A 19,507-nucleotide genomic window follows, 5' to 3' on the forward strand; every position below is an offset into this window, starting at 1 on the left:
ATGAACATTTTTACAAAGTTTAAGTACAATCTGCAAACATTGGATTGTTTTGCATATTGAGCGAACCCTCATTAACAAATAACAATAATGTTTTAACTTTGAAGCGAAAAAAGGTTATCAACATTATCGAAGAACCTTCCGTTGAATATCAATGAAACAAAACACAATAATTTTAACGGTATGGCTCATTTTGTATTTACATTATTTTATAGTATTAACCTGTTATTTCTGAAAAGATTAATATCCGTAATAATCAGACTGCATGATTCTCTTTAATAATTATATCCATATGGTTAGGGAGCCAGGTGCAAATTTGGTTAACTATTTCCTCTCAAGAGATAATTCGTCAGACGCATGAGAGTATAGTATTATAAAGCCTCGTGAACGTCAGCTGGCGCTCGGTTGGGGGGGTGAGCGGTTGTAGCCTCCCACGCACATAGGAAAAAAAATACATTCATTCATTCATTTCCTCTCAGCTAAAAATTTGTCAAATTGTAGCTAACCCAATATCTCAACGAAAAAAAATAGTCAGCTGGTTACAACATGGTGTATTATACGTCAGCTGGTGTCTCGAACATGAAAGTTAAATTTAAAGAAAAATTTATTTTCCGTTATTTCCTCTCAAACAAAAATTTACCTGATGATAGCTTATATGTAACTGTGGATAAATATATATGTCAGCTGGCTGTATCTTGGTGGAAAAACCGTCAGCTGATACGGGAGGCTACAACCGCTCTTCCCCCCAACCGAGCTCCAGCTGACGTTCACGAAGCTTCATAATACTATACTTTGATGCATTTTACTAATTACCGCTTGAGAGGAACTTGGTCATAAAATCTGCTGCTGGCTCCCGGACCAATACTAATATTATAAATGCGAAAGTAACTCTGTCTGTCTGTCTGTTACTCAATCACGCCTAAACTACTGAACCAATTTGCAGGAAATTTGGTATGGAGATATTTTGATACCCGAGAAAGGACATAGGCTACCTTTTGTTGCGAAATATGTACCACGGGCGAAGCCGGGGCGGACCTCTTGTATTATAATAATTGTATATATAGACGACAGATTTTTGTTATTTTTACCAAATTAGCTCTGAAACGAATTAAGTAAGAACATAATTATATAAACAATATCATAAGGTTTCTCGATATTTTCAAATAAAACAATATAATTCTTCATTCTTACTACATATTTGTTTTGTGCCCTTACTGTACAAGGAAGGGCTTATTGTCTTAACAGATTATAGAAACACTCTCAGAGCCAAAGTTATAAATATATGTTCCAGGCGATTTTCCAAAAATCGCAGAGAAATAAATAAAGTTCTGACTTGAATATTTCAATGAAATCGTAATACAGAGGAATTCTATATTTATTTTAAATGTTAAAAACATAAAATGATTATATTGATAGGTACCTATGATTTAAAAAGAACTCCCGGCTTTTCTTTGAAGAAACGGCTTTCCGAACCATTGGTAAATTATTATTATTTTATCCGTATTTTGACAATTCAAAAGCGCTTGTATACGTCTATAAAATAATTTTTGAGTTTGATTTTGAAAATGTAGAACTATATGCTTCAATTAATTGTTATTTACATTTCGATCTGAAACATTATTGTTTATTTCAATCAATGCATATTTGTTGTTGTAATATCTAATTAGCTTCCTATATCGCATAAATCATCTAAATAATGTTTTATAAACAGGAGCTCAGGGACCGAATTGGAGAGAAAAATAAATAAGGCACGTAGTTAATTCTATTGATAATTTATTATTTCGATCATTTGAGTTTTCGCATAATTGTCCTTATTTTTTCATGTAGGTTTAAAGTTTTAATTACTAAAATACACAATATATTATTCAGGTAAAAAATTAGCATAAGAACTTAGAAATTTTGTATAATATACTAGCTGACCATGCAACTTCCTCTGTCAAAAGTGATGTTTTAATTTACAAACTTTTTAATTGCCTCTCCATTCCTAGTCATATACCATGCCAGAACTGAAAAAATCTCCTAATAAATACTAAATACTATCCCAGATACACACACAGAACCCAGCTTATACCAACCGAGTATAATCTTATGCAAATACAGACCCTTCTCAAGATTTATTCATCACCGATTTAGTGCTTAGAATACTCTAGAACTGATTTGATCTGGTTCAAAGCATTTAGATTGTCTTTTGTTTCTTTATCTTTGACACCCTTCTGTGTTTCAGTTTAAATGTGTTAATATACAAATAATAATATAATGATGATAATCTGCTTGTCGCAACGTGCGGTTATTGACATATTAATCTATACTAATATTATAAAGCTGAAGAGTTTTTTTGTTTGAACGCGCTAATCTCAGGAACTACTCGTGCAATTTGAAAAATTCGGTGTTAGATAGCCTATTTATCGAGGAAGGCTAGAGACTATATATCATCAAGCTAAGACCAACAGGAGGGGAGCCACGCGGAACCGCGCGGCGCGGCTAGTATTACATACTATGAGGTCCATCGATCCATCTAAAATGATTTTAATAAATAATTCAAGTTATGATAATATTTAATAATTCTAGACGTAACTATTTATCTCCTAAGTCACACAACAGTGGGTAAAGAAATTTACGACATAATTAACCGAAGACTAACACAGTCGAGTGGCTGGAGAAACATCTTCTCTTCAATTCATATTCATTCAATATGCCAAATAAATAATCCAGCTACACATCCTCTTTAATTACCAATCACTTGATTATTACGAAATATTTTATCACTAATAAAATACTATAAAGGGCCTTCTACGCAATGGGTAGCGTTGGGCGAGTAGAGGCAATCACGATAGTGTATATATGTCTATGGTCGGCTGTCTTTGTAAATGTTTATTCATAATCGTAATGTCGGCAAACATCGACCATCATTTGTTGGGCCAACGCTGCCCATTGTGTAGACTGTAGAGGGCACATAATACACCATTTGATGACCGATTAAGACATAACTATGCCCACGTGTCTGTCTGCTAAATGACCTGAAAGCAGTTAAAGTAGAAGACATAAAAACGACCGCCGTAAATTTTAGTCGAGTTGCGATGACTGGAATAATTTTTATAACCTTGTACGGTATCTGTGCTTTATGATTATATGGGACGATAAAGTTGGTTTATTTTAGTTGTGATATAGCAAAATAAATGTCTTTAATTATTTAGGTACAAGCACATAGGTGTATAATTCGTTTAATTACTATAATGAAAATTGGTAAAATTTTAGCAAAATTTATTAGTCAAAATTTGTATAGTATTATTATTATTTATTACTATCTGTGCTTAAAACTTAAAAGTCTAGCAAAAAAACCCTTGAAATTAAACGCATTTTACTGAAGTTAGAAATTAACACAAACTATGTTTTTTAATATGACGTATGCTTCAAATATTTTTAAGTATTTGTCTCTTCTTTCATATTTTGTTCATGCAACAAAAACTTGCGTTTGTATAAACATTTACCATTTATTCACAATTCAGCTTACAATATAAAATTCACTAGTATAGGTATCAACATACACCTTTTTCATACTATCAATAATTAATCGAACTAGTAAATAAGGCACAAACTCAGTCCAATAACGCGTCGAACTGTAACGAAATTACGGTCACCCCACGATAAATTCTGAAGGTTATAAGAATTAATAAAAGTTTCAAGTGGAAAACTTCAAGGGATGAAATGTCTGGAAATCGGTCGGGTATTACGTCTTTACTATGTATTAGGGATTAGGTTTAAGTATTTCTAGAACCGTAGAATATACCTACAGATGGATTCAGGATCTTGGTTCTTTGAATTCATGTCTATTTTATGTAAAAAAGATTACACGCCCATCGGTTTTTATATTTAGGTAATTCTGTTTTAATTTTTACCGAGTATCAATATGTTATTGCTCGATATTTATCAATTTCTCATTTCCTCTGACTCTGGCATATCGTTTTAAAACTATTAAAAACTTGTTAGCAATATTTAATTAGGGTCATATTTTGTAAATACTTTTAAAAATACTAAACCCGCATAGTTCCCGTTCCCGTGGGATTTCCAGGATAAAAACTATCCTATGTGTTAATCCAAGTTACCCTCTATATGTGTGCTAAATTTCATTGTAATCGGTTCAGTAGTTTTTACGTGAAAGAGTAACAAACATCCATACATCCATACATCCATACATCCTTACAAACTTTCGCCTTTATAATATATATTATAAAATATTAGAAAATATTAGAAATATTAGATTTTCGTTCGAATTAAAATGGGTGTGCGATTTTTTGCACCCGAGTGTAGCTTTAACTTTGCAGGTTATCTCTAACTTATAGCCTTATATTAACTTAACTTTCTAATTAAAAATGTATACTTATCTACTTATTTAATTTATATTATTGTCAACAGAACAATGTGGCCCGGCAAGAAAACAGAAGGCAGCGCAGGCACACCTACAGAAGAAGATATCAAAGTAGTGCTCGTGGGAGACACACAGTGTGGCAAAACGTCGCTCGTACAGCGTTTTGTTACTGATAACTTTGTTGAGGTAAGCGATAAATTATAGTGATATTAAAAAGTAAAGTATTTTTGTTTGAACGCGCTAATCTCAGGAACCAAGGGTCTGATTCTAAAAATTATTTCACTGTTAGATAGATCATTTATCGAGAAAGGCTATCATGGCGCAGCTATTACCTATATATTATGATGTTTGATAATATATTATTTAAATTATTTTGTATGGTCTTCTTATACGTATTTAGAGCGATATACGTATCGAGAAAGTTTTAGTAACGTAGGTATTATTATAAGCTTTTGTATGAAGTTATGTAAACTTTTCCAATGTAAGTTTATTTCATCGTGGTAAGTTCAAAGAAACAGAGGTTAGCTTAATTGGATCACCAAAGATCCTTAGATAAATAAAGAGAAATCATTATGACCATAATAGAGCAAAACAAACAATATGCCCATATAATCTGTAAGTATCTCAACACAAAGAAAACATCATATTTATCATACAATATTCAGTTGTTCAAACTCACACCCTCTGCTACACTAAGTTAATACAAATCACTATAATATATTTATCTAGCCCCCAAGAGTAACCCAATTCAAACTAAAATACGCGCGACTACATTTCCTCTAAACAGTATAAAAGTAAACGATTACCATGATGTCTTATAGCAGTATTACTTCCAGAGTGGGAACGTGATGGCGCTAGACGATCTGTATAGCGCTGTCACTTTCCCACACTGGAAATAATACTGCTTTAACACGTCTTGGTATGGCAGGAAGTTGTCAGTGAATACAGGTTACACGCGTTTTTACAAATATTTACAAGCGTGGGTGTAAGCAGGATGTTATTTTAGGATCTAGAGTAAACAAAGTCATTACTTTGCTATCGACATTTCAGGGGTTTGTCGGAGTAAGGGATTACTAGGGTTTCGTTTAAATTTAGCTTTTTATGTTGAGGACAACTTTGCAAGTGACTTATAGGCTTTTAATTTTGCGGCTATTTTGGAAACAAGGCAAATTTTCTCTTCGTAGATACGAAACACCCTTGTATCTATACTTTAATATTATAAAGCTAAACAGTTTGTATGTTTGAACGCGCTAATCTCAGGAAGTACTGGTCCGATTTGAAAAATTCTTTCGGTGTTAGATAGCCCATTTATCGAGGAAGGCTACAGGCTATATATCATGACGCTAAGACCAACAGAAGCGGAGCAATGCAGGTAAAACCGCGGGGCACAACTAATATAAAATAACGAAGGAAAGATATTATGATATTGCATTCATAGTACATACGTAGCGTACCTACATGCGTATCTAACATTGTTTGTCATTTAATCACCACTTTGAAATGAAAGCATACTCTTCGAATTAACTGAATGAATTATTTAAATTAAATGAATGAAAATAACTTTATTGCACGTTCTAAAAGCATTGATATAAAAACGTAGGGAGTAGATAGAAAATAATTGACATTCGCTTCATGTTTCACGTGTGTAAAACCAGCTTAGCAAAACCCTACAGATTAGTCCAGTATTTTGATTATGAATTAGGTACCTGATAATTTTTTTATAGGTACTGGATATTTTCCAAATATTATTCGTGTTTGGAAGAGTCAAAGAAAATATAGGATTATTTAATTTAATATTTTATTCGCATTTTCCCATTAACTCAAATATTAATCAATAACACATCTTAAGATTAATGAACTTTAACTTTCTTTTGAAATTTAACCTTTTTTCCCTTTTTCTCTGAACTGATGTAAATATTGTTACATTCTCAATGAAATATACATAAACGTTCTGAAATCTTACAGCAAACAAGACATTTGAAAGCTTCAAAAGCTAAGCACCACTCGTTATTTCTCATTCAAGGTTCGCGAGACATGTTGAAACGTGTTTTTGTGACGTCTCCCTTCAATAATTTCAGACGTTGCCGACATAGACTTAGCTTAGCTTATTAAAAAAAGGAGTAACAATGAGTTTTATTTTTATGAAAAAATAAGGGAAACTTTTGAATCATTAAAATTAAAATAGCTGTATTGATTAACTGCACATTAGTTAAAAATTTTAACCAATAAATTATTTTTAAACAAAACAAAATTAGGCCATGTAGGTTGTGAGTTTGAAGGTGAATTTTAAAGAATATAACAATATCTGTAAATGCACTATTAAATTTTACGAAACAAATAAATATAATAAACTCACAGGCGCTAACCGCTGCAACGAAAACGCAGACCAATCAAACACTTGTGGCAGTACTGGATAAGTTGATTTAATTTCTAATCTATAAATCGCTCTGCAACTTTAATCTACAAATCTTCATTGAGCTCTTGGTAGCATAAATCTATCTTGTCGTTATAAGTACAAAGAAGAGAACTAATTTTCAATATGTAAATAGTACACCAGCTCTTAGTCTATCATTTCAACAGCCACCCTCGTTAGTCCTTTCAACTCTGACCGCTGTCTTAGCGCCGCCATGTTTTTTCATTCGCATTGAGCTAAACGTGACAATTTACATTTTATTTCACACGTTTTACAGACGAATCTCTTGTTTGAATCTATATTTAAAAAAGAAAGTCGTGTTAGTTACTCCACTTATAACTCAAGAACGGCTGAACTGATTTAGCTGAAAATTGGCAGGGAGGTAGTTTAGAGCCAGGAGAAGGACATATATAGGATACTAAATATGTACCACGGGCGAAGCCGGGGCGGACCACTAGTAATTACATATATGTATGTATTTTTGTGTTAAAGTAGGTGTGTTATTTTTGATTTTACATAATTTGTGTCATATTAATTCAGCTTATATTCTGAAGAAGATTTGATTATATTCATAAATTTATAAATATAAATTATATTTGTTTGTTTGTTACGATTTAACTCAAAATCTACACGACGATCTCGTAACATACATTGGTTACATAGGCTTTTTTATTTATTTTTTTTATTTTAAAACTCTATCAGTTGGGAAAAATTTATTTGCATACCGATATTTGAATTTTGGTATGTAAAAAAAATCATCTGAAAAAACCGTTTTATATAACAGGAACTGTATAACATTTCGTAAAACCAAAACATATATTTGACTGAGCGGTTGGCTTAGTTGGTAGTGACTGCCTTTCAAGCCAGAGGTCTTGGGCTCGATTCCCACCCAGGGCAAATAATGTGTGATGTTTGCTCTGTGTCGGGGTGGTAATTATCTATATACCTAAGTATTTATTTAAAATATATGTATGTTTATCAGCCATCTTGTTTCCACACAAGCGAAAGGGATCAGATCGTGTCGTGTGTGAAAATCGTCGTGAAATATTGAAATATTATAAATTAAGATGTCATTAGTGTAGAATTAATCAAAGAATCTTTCGCAAATGATACTCAATTTAGCAACAAAATATCGTGACGTAAAGCCCCGCCATCTGGGGTCTGAGTAAATTGAAATACTTTTTCGTGTTATAAAATTTTGGCCACGCTACATTTCAGTCTAATAACCGTTATTATGAAATGATAAATAGACCGTGCTCTTAATAAACCTTTTTAAATTATTTTTACGGTACCACTTGGGAATAAAGTATGTTTTTAATATGGACAGTTTTGAAGTACCTAGATTAAGACTATAAATAAATGAAAAAGAAAAGTTATAATGCTAGTGTAACATTTTTTCGTTACGCGTCATCTTTTTCTTATCAATACCACGCGTGATTCGACGTAGGTATTTCTGTAAAGTTGCATTATGCATATAGTATTTTTTTTAAATAAGGTCATAATGAAGTTTCACTTCTTACGTGTGTACACTAGTAGGTACACGCACACATTTTTTTTAAATATATTCAGAATTTTAAAACATTGTTCGCCTAATTTTTACAGGGCGTTGCTTGTGATTGTGGAAATCGTGTACATAAATACAATTGCATGATAATCATTTCACATACACTCACACTGGTAACGAATAAAATAATATTTATGTACGCAAACATACAGTTACAGTAATCCCCTACACTAATCTCACGACACGTTTGCTGTTTACATGAACACGTGACAGTAATGCTCCAACCACACGATCATTGCTTGATCAAGCCTGAGGCTTGGCACACAAAACTGTACAAATATAATAAAGCTGAGTTTGAACGAGGTAGCTCAGGAATTGCAAGTTCGAATTGAAAATTTATTTTTGTGTTTGATAGGTCATGTCGAGGAACGTTTCAGGCAACAGTTTTCGATATCATTACTATTCGGTATAAACTTACCAAATTACGTATATTATAATACGTATTAAACGTACCTACTTAACGAAACTTTGATTTTAAATATTATTTCATACAATATGTATAACAATTATTCCGAATGAACATGCCTGCCGCATTATATTTAAAAACCCGTGTGAATCCGGGCTAACACGGTGCAAGCGGCTAGTAATTATTATTCAAAAATGGAGACTAAAAAAAAGTGGCATTGTTATCTATAATAAGAATCGTGATCGAATCATAATAGGTAGGTTTAATTGTGTTTACCTTACCTTCAAATTATTTATTTCATATCATAAATTGTATATTATATACATTCTAAGTTTATAACTCTACGTACAAACAATAAAACGAAATCTATTTTAAAACTTTCGTCCAAAGAAACTTCCTTTCAATTTAAAAAAGAACTACAAATTGGCGCCAATTTTTCGGTCCGCCTTAAAATTAACAGTGACAGTTCACGCCACCATTCCGCGGGAACTATACATCAATCGATTCAGAAATTAGAGGTGCGGTATGCATGCGTCACTATAACTCACTCGTGGTGTTTGTTGCTTTTTTAAAACGTTCGTCCTAGGAAATAGCTCCTATTTGTCCCCAGTGGATTTTAGGATCAGCATTGTTTTATTATGTAGCTACAAGCATAGAAACAGTAATTTTAATAGAATTATTTATTATTTAGCCCATTACTCACATTTTACCACAGATTAGTTACTGTAGTAAAACATGGGTAAAACATAAAAAATATTGAATGAATGAGTTAAAATAAGTAAAAGGCGGCCTTTTCGCTAAGTAGCGATCTCTACCAGTCAACCCAAAATGTTGTTTATATGGGCATGTAAAACCAATGAATAAAAGATTTTTGACTTTGAGTATGATTATCTCTGTGACCATTTACATATTGTTACATTAGTACCAAACAATTTAATTCAATCACATTCAGCATTTCTATTGTTAACAGGTTTTCTCTCTCATTTGTACTATCACTACATAGTATAAAACAAAGTCGCTTTCCCTGTCCCTATTTCCCTATGTCCCTTGTATGCTTAAAAATTAAATCTTTAAAACTACGCAACGGATTTTGATGCGGTTTTTGAAGTGAAAACTTCTTTAGCGGCGTTGAGCACTTTTTCTGTAATGGGTATAAAATCTTAAACTCGCGTCAGGATACGTGACAGATCGAAAAAGCGTAAGACGGATGGATATCAAACATGCTCAACGTTAATAATCAAGTTTTCACTTTTGCCGGCACTCCCGGAGTGCAACCCGTCTTTTTTTTTTAATAGATAGAGTGATTCAAGAGGAAGGTTTTAGTATATAATTTATTAGGTTTTAGACAAAGCGGGCGAAGCCGCGGGCGGTTACCTAGTTAATACTAAAACAGGACAGTTTCTCAGACAACAATCAACAAAATAATCAATAATCTATGCCAGTTACGAGTTGAAATACAATTTAACGGCACATAGAATAGCTTTAATGTTTGGGTGGATTCCTTAATTATACGATCCCCAAAGGTCGGATAAACCCGTATTCAATGTTCACAATCGAGGCTCTTGCGATGTTTTTTACCAACATTGTCTCTTGTTTGCACTTAGTGAATTTCGAATGAAAAGTCGATTTCGCGTTTACTGTAAATAATGTCTTAGGGTGCACTCACACACATCAGTCACCGTCAAGTCACCGATGACTGATCGGTGACGGTTTGTGTACGTATCCACAAACACCAGTCACCGTCATGTTGTCCGTCAGTCACGTCGCCGGTTTGACTGAATCATTGAACACATACATCAGGTTAGTGAGTGATTAGACGTGTGTCACGCTAGAGAACATGTAGCAATTGACGGTAGCACGACGCTGACTGAACTGAGACGTGACGGCACCGGGTGAGTGGGGATAAAAGTATGATACATGTATGGAAAGATTATTTGACGTGCCTGACCGGGGACGTCACTGATAGATTTCGTGCCGGCGACTGTCGTGTGGGAACAGAGTCATACTAGAACTATTGATACATATTTTTTTTTAATCCTGTCCGGTGACGTGCCGTGACGGTGACTGATGTGTGTGAGTGCACCCTTAGGAAACATTGTAAATAAGTATGATCATATTGATTGTCATTAATAAACTTTTATGTTCTAAAAAGTAACGGTGCCATATATTGAACGTGTTTCTTAATTTAAAACCAAAATTGAGTTATATAAATAATATTCTGGCCAAAAAATAACAAGAATTTGAAAAAAATAGAAGAAAAAACTGAACATTTTTAACTCTAAAATTTGACTGAGCCACTAAAAAATTTATTCGCCCGTGGTTATATTACGCTTCAATAAAAATATGCTCTTGGCGTTTGAATGGAGCACATTGAGTTTGAGTGACGAATAAAAATATAGCACAGTAATAGAAGTACAGACAAACTGCAATCGAACAAATTGGATCGCTTTGGAAACTATTTCACCGTTCCACGTTTCTAAATGTTGGCGGGAATGACCTTTATTTTTTATCTATGATGCTTTTTTTTAAGTCAAATTTGGAACACTGGCTGGAAATAATGACACATAATGATGAAATATTGACACAAGACGTTGTACAAACTTATTTTAATAATGGGGCTTAGAGTGGTATCTATGAATTAAAAAAATCATTTGAATATGATAAAAAATTGTACTTAAATAATATGTTTATCCAACATCAAATAATCTATACGAAAAGCCTTCATATCGTATGGGCTCCTCGTGTTACCTTTTCTATTATTTTTAAGCTATTGCATAGCTTCTATCGCGGGCCTTGAGCGCGGGGACCGAATCCAGAAATTTAGTAACGAAAAACCTCACGCTCCCCACTCCGACGGGCGGAGGTGTGGCTTGAAGGCATAGCATGCAATAGCTTTACCGCGGCAGTCCCCGAGTGCCACACGTCTTTTTATCATTATAAAAACGGCATTGTCATTATCTCTAACGCTAGGTAAATGTAACGTTATACGATAAAAATCTCTTCATACTAACTAAATACGCCCGAAAATATTCTATACTAAATTCGACAATATATACACAAAAACTTTATAATGACATGATTCCCGCATAACTAAATTCAAACATGTCAACGCATATTCGAATTTCTTCTCGAAACAAAGTATTTCACGAATTGTCAAACTAAAACTAAAAGTGAGTGAAAACTGGCTCGAGTCTTTCAATTTTAACAAAGAAATTAAAGTTTAAACTTCAAAGTTAGTCTCGTGAAGTTGGCGTACATTTACAATTACATATTGTATGAGTACAAGTTTTAGTTGGCTTCATTTTGTTACTGGTTTCTCTTTGTCTTATTTTATTCTCGTACTCAAATACGTAATAAATTATATTATATTTATTTTGAAGATAAACAATTTTTGTCATAAACACACCAAAATTAACTAAACTAATAAGGATTTGAATGGCACCTAGATGGTCTGAATTTTATATTTTTTTCATTTACGTAGTTTATATCAGCTGTAGCAGCCGAGTTTTAAAAGATAATAGGCTATGTATAAGTTGTACCTACAGCAAAATAATCTAGGTTGGTTGAATTATATAGAAATTTAAATTATATTTAAATTATTGTTTGAAAGCTCCTCTACAAGAACTTTAATATCACATAAATAATAATTTTCAGTTCCAGGAATATTTCACATCATTTTGCTAACCTCCTTTAGAGTTGGTTAAAAACTAAAACATTATTAACAAACTAAACTAAATAAGCGTTTCACAAGCTCTTCATTTAGTTTGGAGATTGTACAGCACCTGTCCAATTTAGTAGGAGACTGTTTACCTTCGATTTTGTGATTTTGTATAAAATCTGGGCATTACTACATTTTCTCGAATGTAACTCGATTGTATATTAATTATATTTAATTAATCGTCACTTAGCAAGTCCATTGAATTTATAAATGTATCTAATGTGTTCGCGTTAGTTAATATACAAGAAACCTCTACGCTTAGTTTTAATTTTATAAATGCCGAATCAAGCAAGTAACAAACGCTGGCTAGTACAAAATAAAAGAGTCTGTTAAAATATCGATTTGTGTCCCTGTCGATTAATTAATTACACACCATAGTTACATATAAATGCACACTCAATTAAGATTAGCAGCTCGGAAGCTGTCCATTCGTAAAATAATTTTTGCGTTAAATGGTAACAAACAAATCGTATCAATAACTTCAAGTTTTTATTCTCGAACTCGACATCCTGAATCGAAAACACATGGTAAGTAAAGGAAAGCTGATTAAATCTAAATCGCAAACGCGCTAAGGTATTAATTCGTATTTATCACGCTGAGGGTTTTAATAAACTGTCAATCAGGTAAAACTCATTATTTAGTACAAAGATAATGCCTTGGTGTTTATCTAGTTTGATATAGTTAGTTAACTAGCTGTGTCCCGCGGTTTCACCCGCATTGCTCCGCTCCTGTTGGTCTTAGTGTGATGATATATAGCCTATAGCCTTCCTCGATAAATGGGCTATCTAACACCGAAAGAATTTTTCAAATCGGACCAGTAGTTTCTGAGATTAGCGCGTTCAAACAAACAAACGCTTCATCTTTATTATATTAAGTATAAATAAGCATCTAAAGGTGACGAATTTAATGGAATGGTATTATCTATACTAATATTATAAAGCTGAAGAGTTTGTTTGTTTGTTTGAACGCGCTAATCTCGGGAACTACTGGTCCTATTTTTGAAAAATTCTTTCAGCGTTAGATAGCTCATTTACCGAGGAAGGCTATAGTCTATCATCACGCTACGACCAACAGGAGTGGAACCACGGGGGTGAAACCGCGCGGAGCAGCTAGTAATTCATAAACATAACCTATTTATGATGATGAATATCATAACCATAAGAAAAGTTTCCATTTCAGAGACTCCGGCTTTTTATGAGGGCTATATGACATAACATATTACATTATCTAAGTACTAGGTATATCATATTTATATAAAATACTATATAAATGGTTAAGAAAATCCTGCTTTCAAATATTATTGTATGCGTGACTATAAGCATTTTGTGTGAGATTTACGTAAAAAGTTTTTTCATGAGCTCTTATAAATATCCAATATATATTTTGGTTCTATATAAAATTAGGGTCCTAGCTACTTGATACATCGCTTACCTACCTAATGTAGTAGCAATGCATTGGTAATACCGAAGCACCACACGTCGGGTTTTAAGGGTGGTTTCAAGTACTCTGCCTCGAAGATTTGGAATGACCTTCCTCCACCCTTGAAACTTAATATGTCATATATATCGTTCAAGCACAAATACAAAGTGATACTTTTGAATAAACAAATATCGAGCTGGACACCCCAATAAAGCATTGAGCAAATTGTGGATTGCGAATGTATAATAGATTGTATCCTTCTATGTATGTATTTATATGTTCTTAGTATTTAAGTAACGAATTATGTACATAGATACCTGTTTATTTTATTTAATATAATCGTTATATCTAACTATATCAATATCTGTTATTTATATTATATTATATTGTTATTTTTATTATCTTTTTAGAACTGTAAGAATGTTTTTTTTGGTTGGTATTTGTATTTACATGTATAGTGAGCCTCGGAAATAAAAACATACGGGCAGACTGAAAATCAGCGCTGCTCAGGCGTTAAAGCCCGACAGCACGGCTGAGTCTGACCCGATTGCCATGTAACTACTTAGTGTATGTTTTTTTTTAGTAATATAAGTAGTTTTTAAGTGTGTAAATGTGGCAATAAATATTTTTTTCTTTCTTTCTTTCTTACCTATAGTTATTATCTGTACTAATATTATAAAGCTGAAGAGTTTGTTTGTTTGTTTGAACGCGCTAATCTCGGGAACTACTGGTCCGATTTAAAAAATTCTTTCGGTGTTAGGTAGCTCATTTATCGAGGAAGGCTATAGGCTATATATCATCACGCTACGACCAACAGGAAAGGAGCCACGGGGGTGAAACCGCGCGGAGCGGCTAGTAGTATATTTGTCAATCCAAGATGCTTTAAAACTTCAAAACCGTTTACTTTTAATATTACTAAAAGTAAGTACTCAAAAGCTACATTACCGATTTTGAAAATTCCTTCATCAAGGTACATTATTTCTAAGTAACATATCTAATTTTTACATCCCTGAGCGAAACAGAGGTGCTAATCTATCTATACATATTAATAGATATAATAAATCTGTAGAAGGGTCAATTCTGTACATTGAAAATATTGAAAAAATAAATAGTAGGGGGTGTTACTGGATCGATACCAAACCCAAATATGTGATAAAAAAAATTTTTGTCTGTCTGTCTGTCTGTCTGTCTGTATGTGAAGGCATCACGTGAAAACTAACGGTTCGATTTCGATGAAACTTTGTATAATTATACATTATTATCCTGGGCATAAAATAGGATACTTTTTATCCCGGAAAAATACGTAGAAAAAAAATAAATCTTAATTTTTCCGCGCGGACGGAGTCGCGGGCGGAAGCTAGTTATAAATATTAGAGATCAAGCAACAAATAAGGGTATCGTAACCCTCAAGGGTAGATAAGATATCAGACTAATTTCTATACTAAGTAATTTTGAAAATTGATCTTTAAAAAAAAATGTTATGACAATTATTTATTTAAAACTATTCTTATATTATGTATCTACCAATTATTATCATTACTTTATTATTACTTATTATATACTTTATTATTGTTTTTAACTGAAATAGGTACTAACAATAAAAACAAGAGCAATAGGTACACGATAATAAAGCAAAATTGCAAAACAAACGGATTACTGTTTCAAATCAACAAGATGGAATGCTAATCGATGACCAATACGATTCTGGGTCGTTTTGAAATTATCAAGGGAACTATTGTTTGCTAAATATTACTTATACTAGCCGTTGCACGTGACTTTGTCCGTCATGGATTTTTAAAGATGTCTGCTGAGTTTATTCAAAATAAAAATAGTAGTTGGTGTCTATCTAGTATCTACTTACATAATCTTCTTATATATAAAAATGAATCGCAAAATGTGTTGGTAAGCGCATAACTCGAGAACGGCTGAACCGATTTCGATAATTCTTTTTTTATTATATTCCTTGAAGTACGAGGATGGTTTTTATGTAGAGAAAACGTAAATATGTACCACGGGCGAAGCCGGGGCGGACCGCTAGTATATTATATATTTTCACTGAAAGGCATTAGTATTTGCCAGTGCTAACTTATGTAATAAAACTTTTTAGGCTTACATTAAACACAAAATAAGCTTACAATCCCCATGTTTGTTGTAGAATATCCTTCAAGTACCTATCTGTTTAAATAGACGTTAAAATATTACAACAAGAAAATTGCAACCTACACATTTCTAAAGATAAGTACCAAAGGAGATAATAAAGTATTGAAAATATACTCGTATCTTTACAATAGTTTAATAATACCCCGTGTGGTTGCTGGAATAGAAAAGATATGGACCACGCATTGATACTAAAATAACCTTAGGATTATAGAAAAGAGGTCAAATCTATTTGTTAACACGTGTTTCCTGCAGGAGGCAAGTAAGCTGTGATTGTTATGGGTTATATTTAGATTTTGTATACAAAATATTATAAAATCGTGGCTGTTATATATCTGACTAGCTTTCCGCCCACGGCTTCGCCCGCGTTTTCAAAGAAAAACCCGCATAGTTCCCGTTCCCGTGGGATTTCCGGGATAAAACCTATCCTATGTGTTAATCCAAGTTACCCTCTATATGTGTGCTAAATTTCATTGTAATCGGTTCAGTATTATTTGCGTGAAAGAGTAACAAACACACACACACACACACACACATCCTCACAAACTTTCGCATTTATAATATTAGTAGGATGTTATTTACAAAATTAAAATCTACATAAATACGTGTAATTAGTTAATTACATATATTGCATAGAACGATTTACGTCCCTTTTAAAATTATTAGGTAGGACGATTAATTGTTAATTGTTTGTTGATTGTTAAAGTGATATAATTAAATGTAGGTTTTAATAGGTAACAAAATATAAAAAATATTTCAAAATTTCACGCAGAATTATTCAATCTTGATATGATCGCGAACGAATAAAGTTTACCTATAAATAAAACTTATTTACACATGAAATTTAACAAATAAGTATTGAATGCAAAATAATCTGCTTATAACGAAAACTAGGACACATTACAAAAACATTGCCAAAATATGAACACCTCTCCCCAGCCAGCTACCATACGCCATCTTGTCGAATATTCCATACACGGTAAGCATTCCCACGAGGCTTATTTAATTAGAAAATTATTTCAAGTCTTTCCGTATTACAACCAACCATTTTTCCCTGACCCCACAATACCTCTAATCACTTAAATTCGCGGGGTCTTACTCCAATGGTTTCCCAGACTTGGCGGTGGTCCGCTCACCAACTGACATTTCCAATCGAGAGATTTCTTCCGAGCATTCATTCTACTCGAATAATCCACATCGATTCTGGGAAGATAACAATCCTTGGAATGTTCTTGCTTGACGAACCAGAGACAATTTTTTTAAGTTTATTATGTAGGAAAAGCTCACCCAGTTATAACAGAAAAACAAAATGTTAAACGACAATCAATTATTTACAAAATTATCTTTATTAAACTTATTTTCTGTAAAATTAACAAAAACATCGTGCCTACCGATAATGTCGTATGACGATTTCTAAAAGCTGCATGAAATACACAACAAAGAAAACAATTAAAAATACATATCACTACATAGTTATAACACAAAGTCGTTTTCTCTGTCCTAGGGCATGCACCCGGGTTTACCCGGTTCCGAAAAACCCGGGTAAACCCGGGTTTTTTGATGATCTTGAGAACCGGGTCTGAATTGTATGAAACCCGGTTCTCCCGGTTCCGACCAAAATATTAAAATATAAAGTATTATTTAAATTTTTTATGCATTATTTTAACAAATTTATTGTATCTGGCAACGTCAGACTCACGTGCATCGCGAATTTTCGTGCCACGCCTTAAGCGTGGCTCTGATTGGTTGTCTAACCTTAGACGCTATAAGTTTCCTACGGTTGCATTACCAAAAAAAAAATTAGGCTTCGAAAATGACAAAAATTAGGCTACAGAAATATTTTTATTACATTTGTCGTGAATTTGAAAAGCTGTTGATTTTACTGTTTCATATAATGATCCAGTCATGTTTTTGTTTTTGGTATCAAGCTAAAATTTATATCGAATACTCAAGTTTTCGGTCCCTTTTATGTGAAAAAGTCAAACTCACAAGCCATCGCATCAAAAGATACAGCCGTAAATGCTGAAAATTTTCGCAAATTTCGATGGGACATTTGGAATTCGCATGGGACTCAAAACCTACAGCTGGGTACTTTTCAGGAACACAGAGCCTTTAAATTTTGTTAAAAGTAACGTCTTATAACACAGATAAAGGAAAAATTGCCAGAAACATAAATTTTAAAGTTACAACATTATAAAAAATAATTTGGAAAATCCAAAAGTGCACGCCTCATAATTTTTTTTAATAATTATTTATTAATTATTATTTTTGTTTATTTAATAACAATTAAACCACATCGAATCAGACCCTGAAAAATGAAAGGGTTCTATTCCTGAGCATACTCAAGCGTAAGAGAAAAAATAATTTGGAAAATCCAAAAGTGCACGCCTCATAATTTTTTTTTAATAAATATTTATTAATTATTATTTTTGTTTATTTAATAACAATTAAACCACATGGAATCAGACCCTGAAAAATGAAAGGGTTCTATTCCTGAGCATACTCAAGCGTAAGAGAAAAAAAAGACTCGATTAGTAAAGCATTTCGGTCGCTATCGTGTTAACAAGAAAAAGGATCCGCACATACAGACACACGGACGTCCAAGACAGAACTTTTTTAAACTGTTTTTTAACTAGTTTAAATAACAAAAATGACATCAAAAATATCATGAACGTTAAAAATAGTGTTTTTTCTTAATATGTGTGTGTATGTATTATCTTACAAGTGCAATGTATGATACATAAAGACATTTTAAGTTTGAAAAATCAGATGTTTTGCGCGAAGTGACAGTAGTACCCACCTCAACGCTTCGCTTATGAGGCGTGCAAAAAAGACTCGATTAGTAAAGTATTTCGGTCGCTATCGTGTTAACAAGAAAATCCTCCGCACATACAGACACACGGACGTCCAAGACAGAACTTTTTTAAACTGTTTTTTAACTAGTTTAAATAACAAAAATGACATCAAAAATATCATGAATATTAAAAATAGTGTTTTTTCTTAATATGTGTGTGTATGTATTATCTTACAAGTGCAATGTATGATACATAAAGACATTTTAAGTTTGAAAAATCAGATGTTTTGCGCGAAGTGACAGTAGTACCCACCTCAACGCTTCGCTTATGAGGCGTGCAATAAGGTTTGCTCGGAGCCCTCGGAGCGCGAGTCCGACACGCACTTCGCCGGTTTTATGCTTTACAGAAGGTTTAAGTTTATATGTGATATTATGATAACAAGGTACTTTTATAAGACTGATAAATAAAGAGAAGTATTGAAATTTTGTTTCTTTATTAATTTAATAAAATAAGACACAAGCCGCGTAAAATAAAAGGCCCATCAGGTACTTTTACAGTTACTTTTGTTTAATTTCGTATTTTTTTCCGAAGTATTATAAAAGAACCGGGTAACCCGGTTCTACCCGGTTCTGAGCTCGATTTGGAACCGGGTTTCAGAAACTTGGAACCGGA

At 33.0% G+C, this 19,507-nt stretch overlaps 2 protein-coding genes across 4 annotated transcripts in view; one reads left to right on the forward strand and one right to left on the reverse strand.

The window, feature by feature from the left end:
• Positions 1–19,507, forward strand: part of LOC149481264 (rho-related GTP-binding protein RhoN-like) — a 118,545-nt gene that overhangs the window by 78,065 nt on the left and 20,973 nt on the right. For all 3 annotated transcript variants that reach the window (XM_089705651.1, XM_089705649.1, XM_089705650.1), the window contains exon 2: positions 4,411–4,549. In XM_089705651.1, coding sequence (XP_089561777.1) covers positions 4,415–4,549 — 135 coding nt within the window. In that variant the 5' untranslated portion in view covers positions 4,411–4,414. The remainder of the gene's footprint in view (positions 1–4,410; positions 4,550–19,507) is intronic.
• Positions 1–19,507, reverse strand: part of garz (Sec7 domain-containing protein garz) — a 437,193-nt gene that overhangs the window by 5,292 nt on the left and 412,394 nt on the right. The gene's annotated exons all lie outside the window — the stretch shown is intronic.

This window comes from Colias philodice, chromosome 17 (assembly GCF_061535455.1).
Source record: "Colias philodice isolate Cphi_HAF_F1 chromosome 17, ilColPhil1 Martin Lab GWU primary, whole genome shotgun sequence".
NCBI classification, from domain to species: domain Eukaryota; kingdom Metazoa; phylum Arthropoda; class Insecta; order Lepidoptera; family Pieridae; genus Colias; species Colias philodice.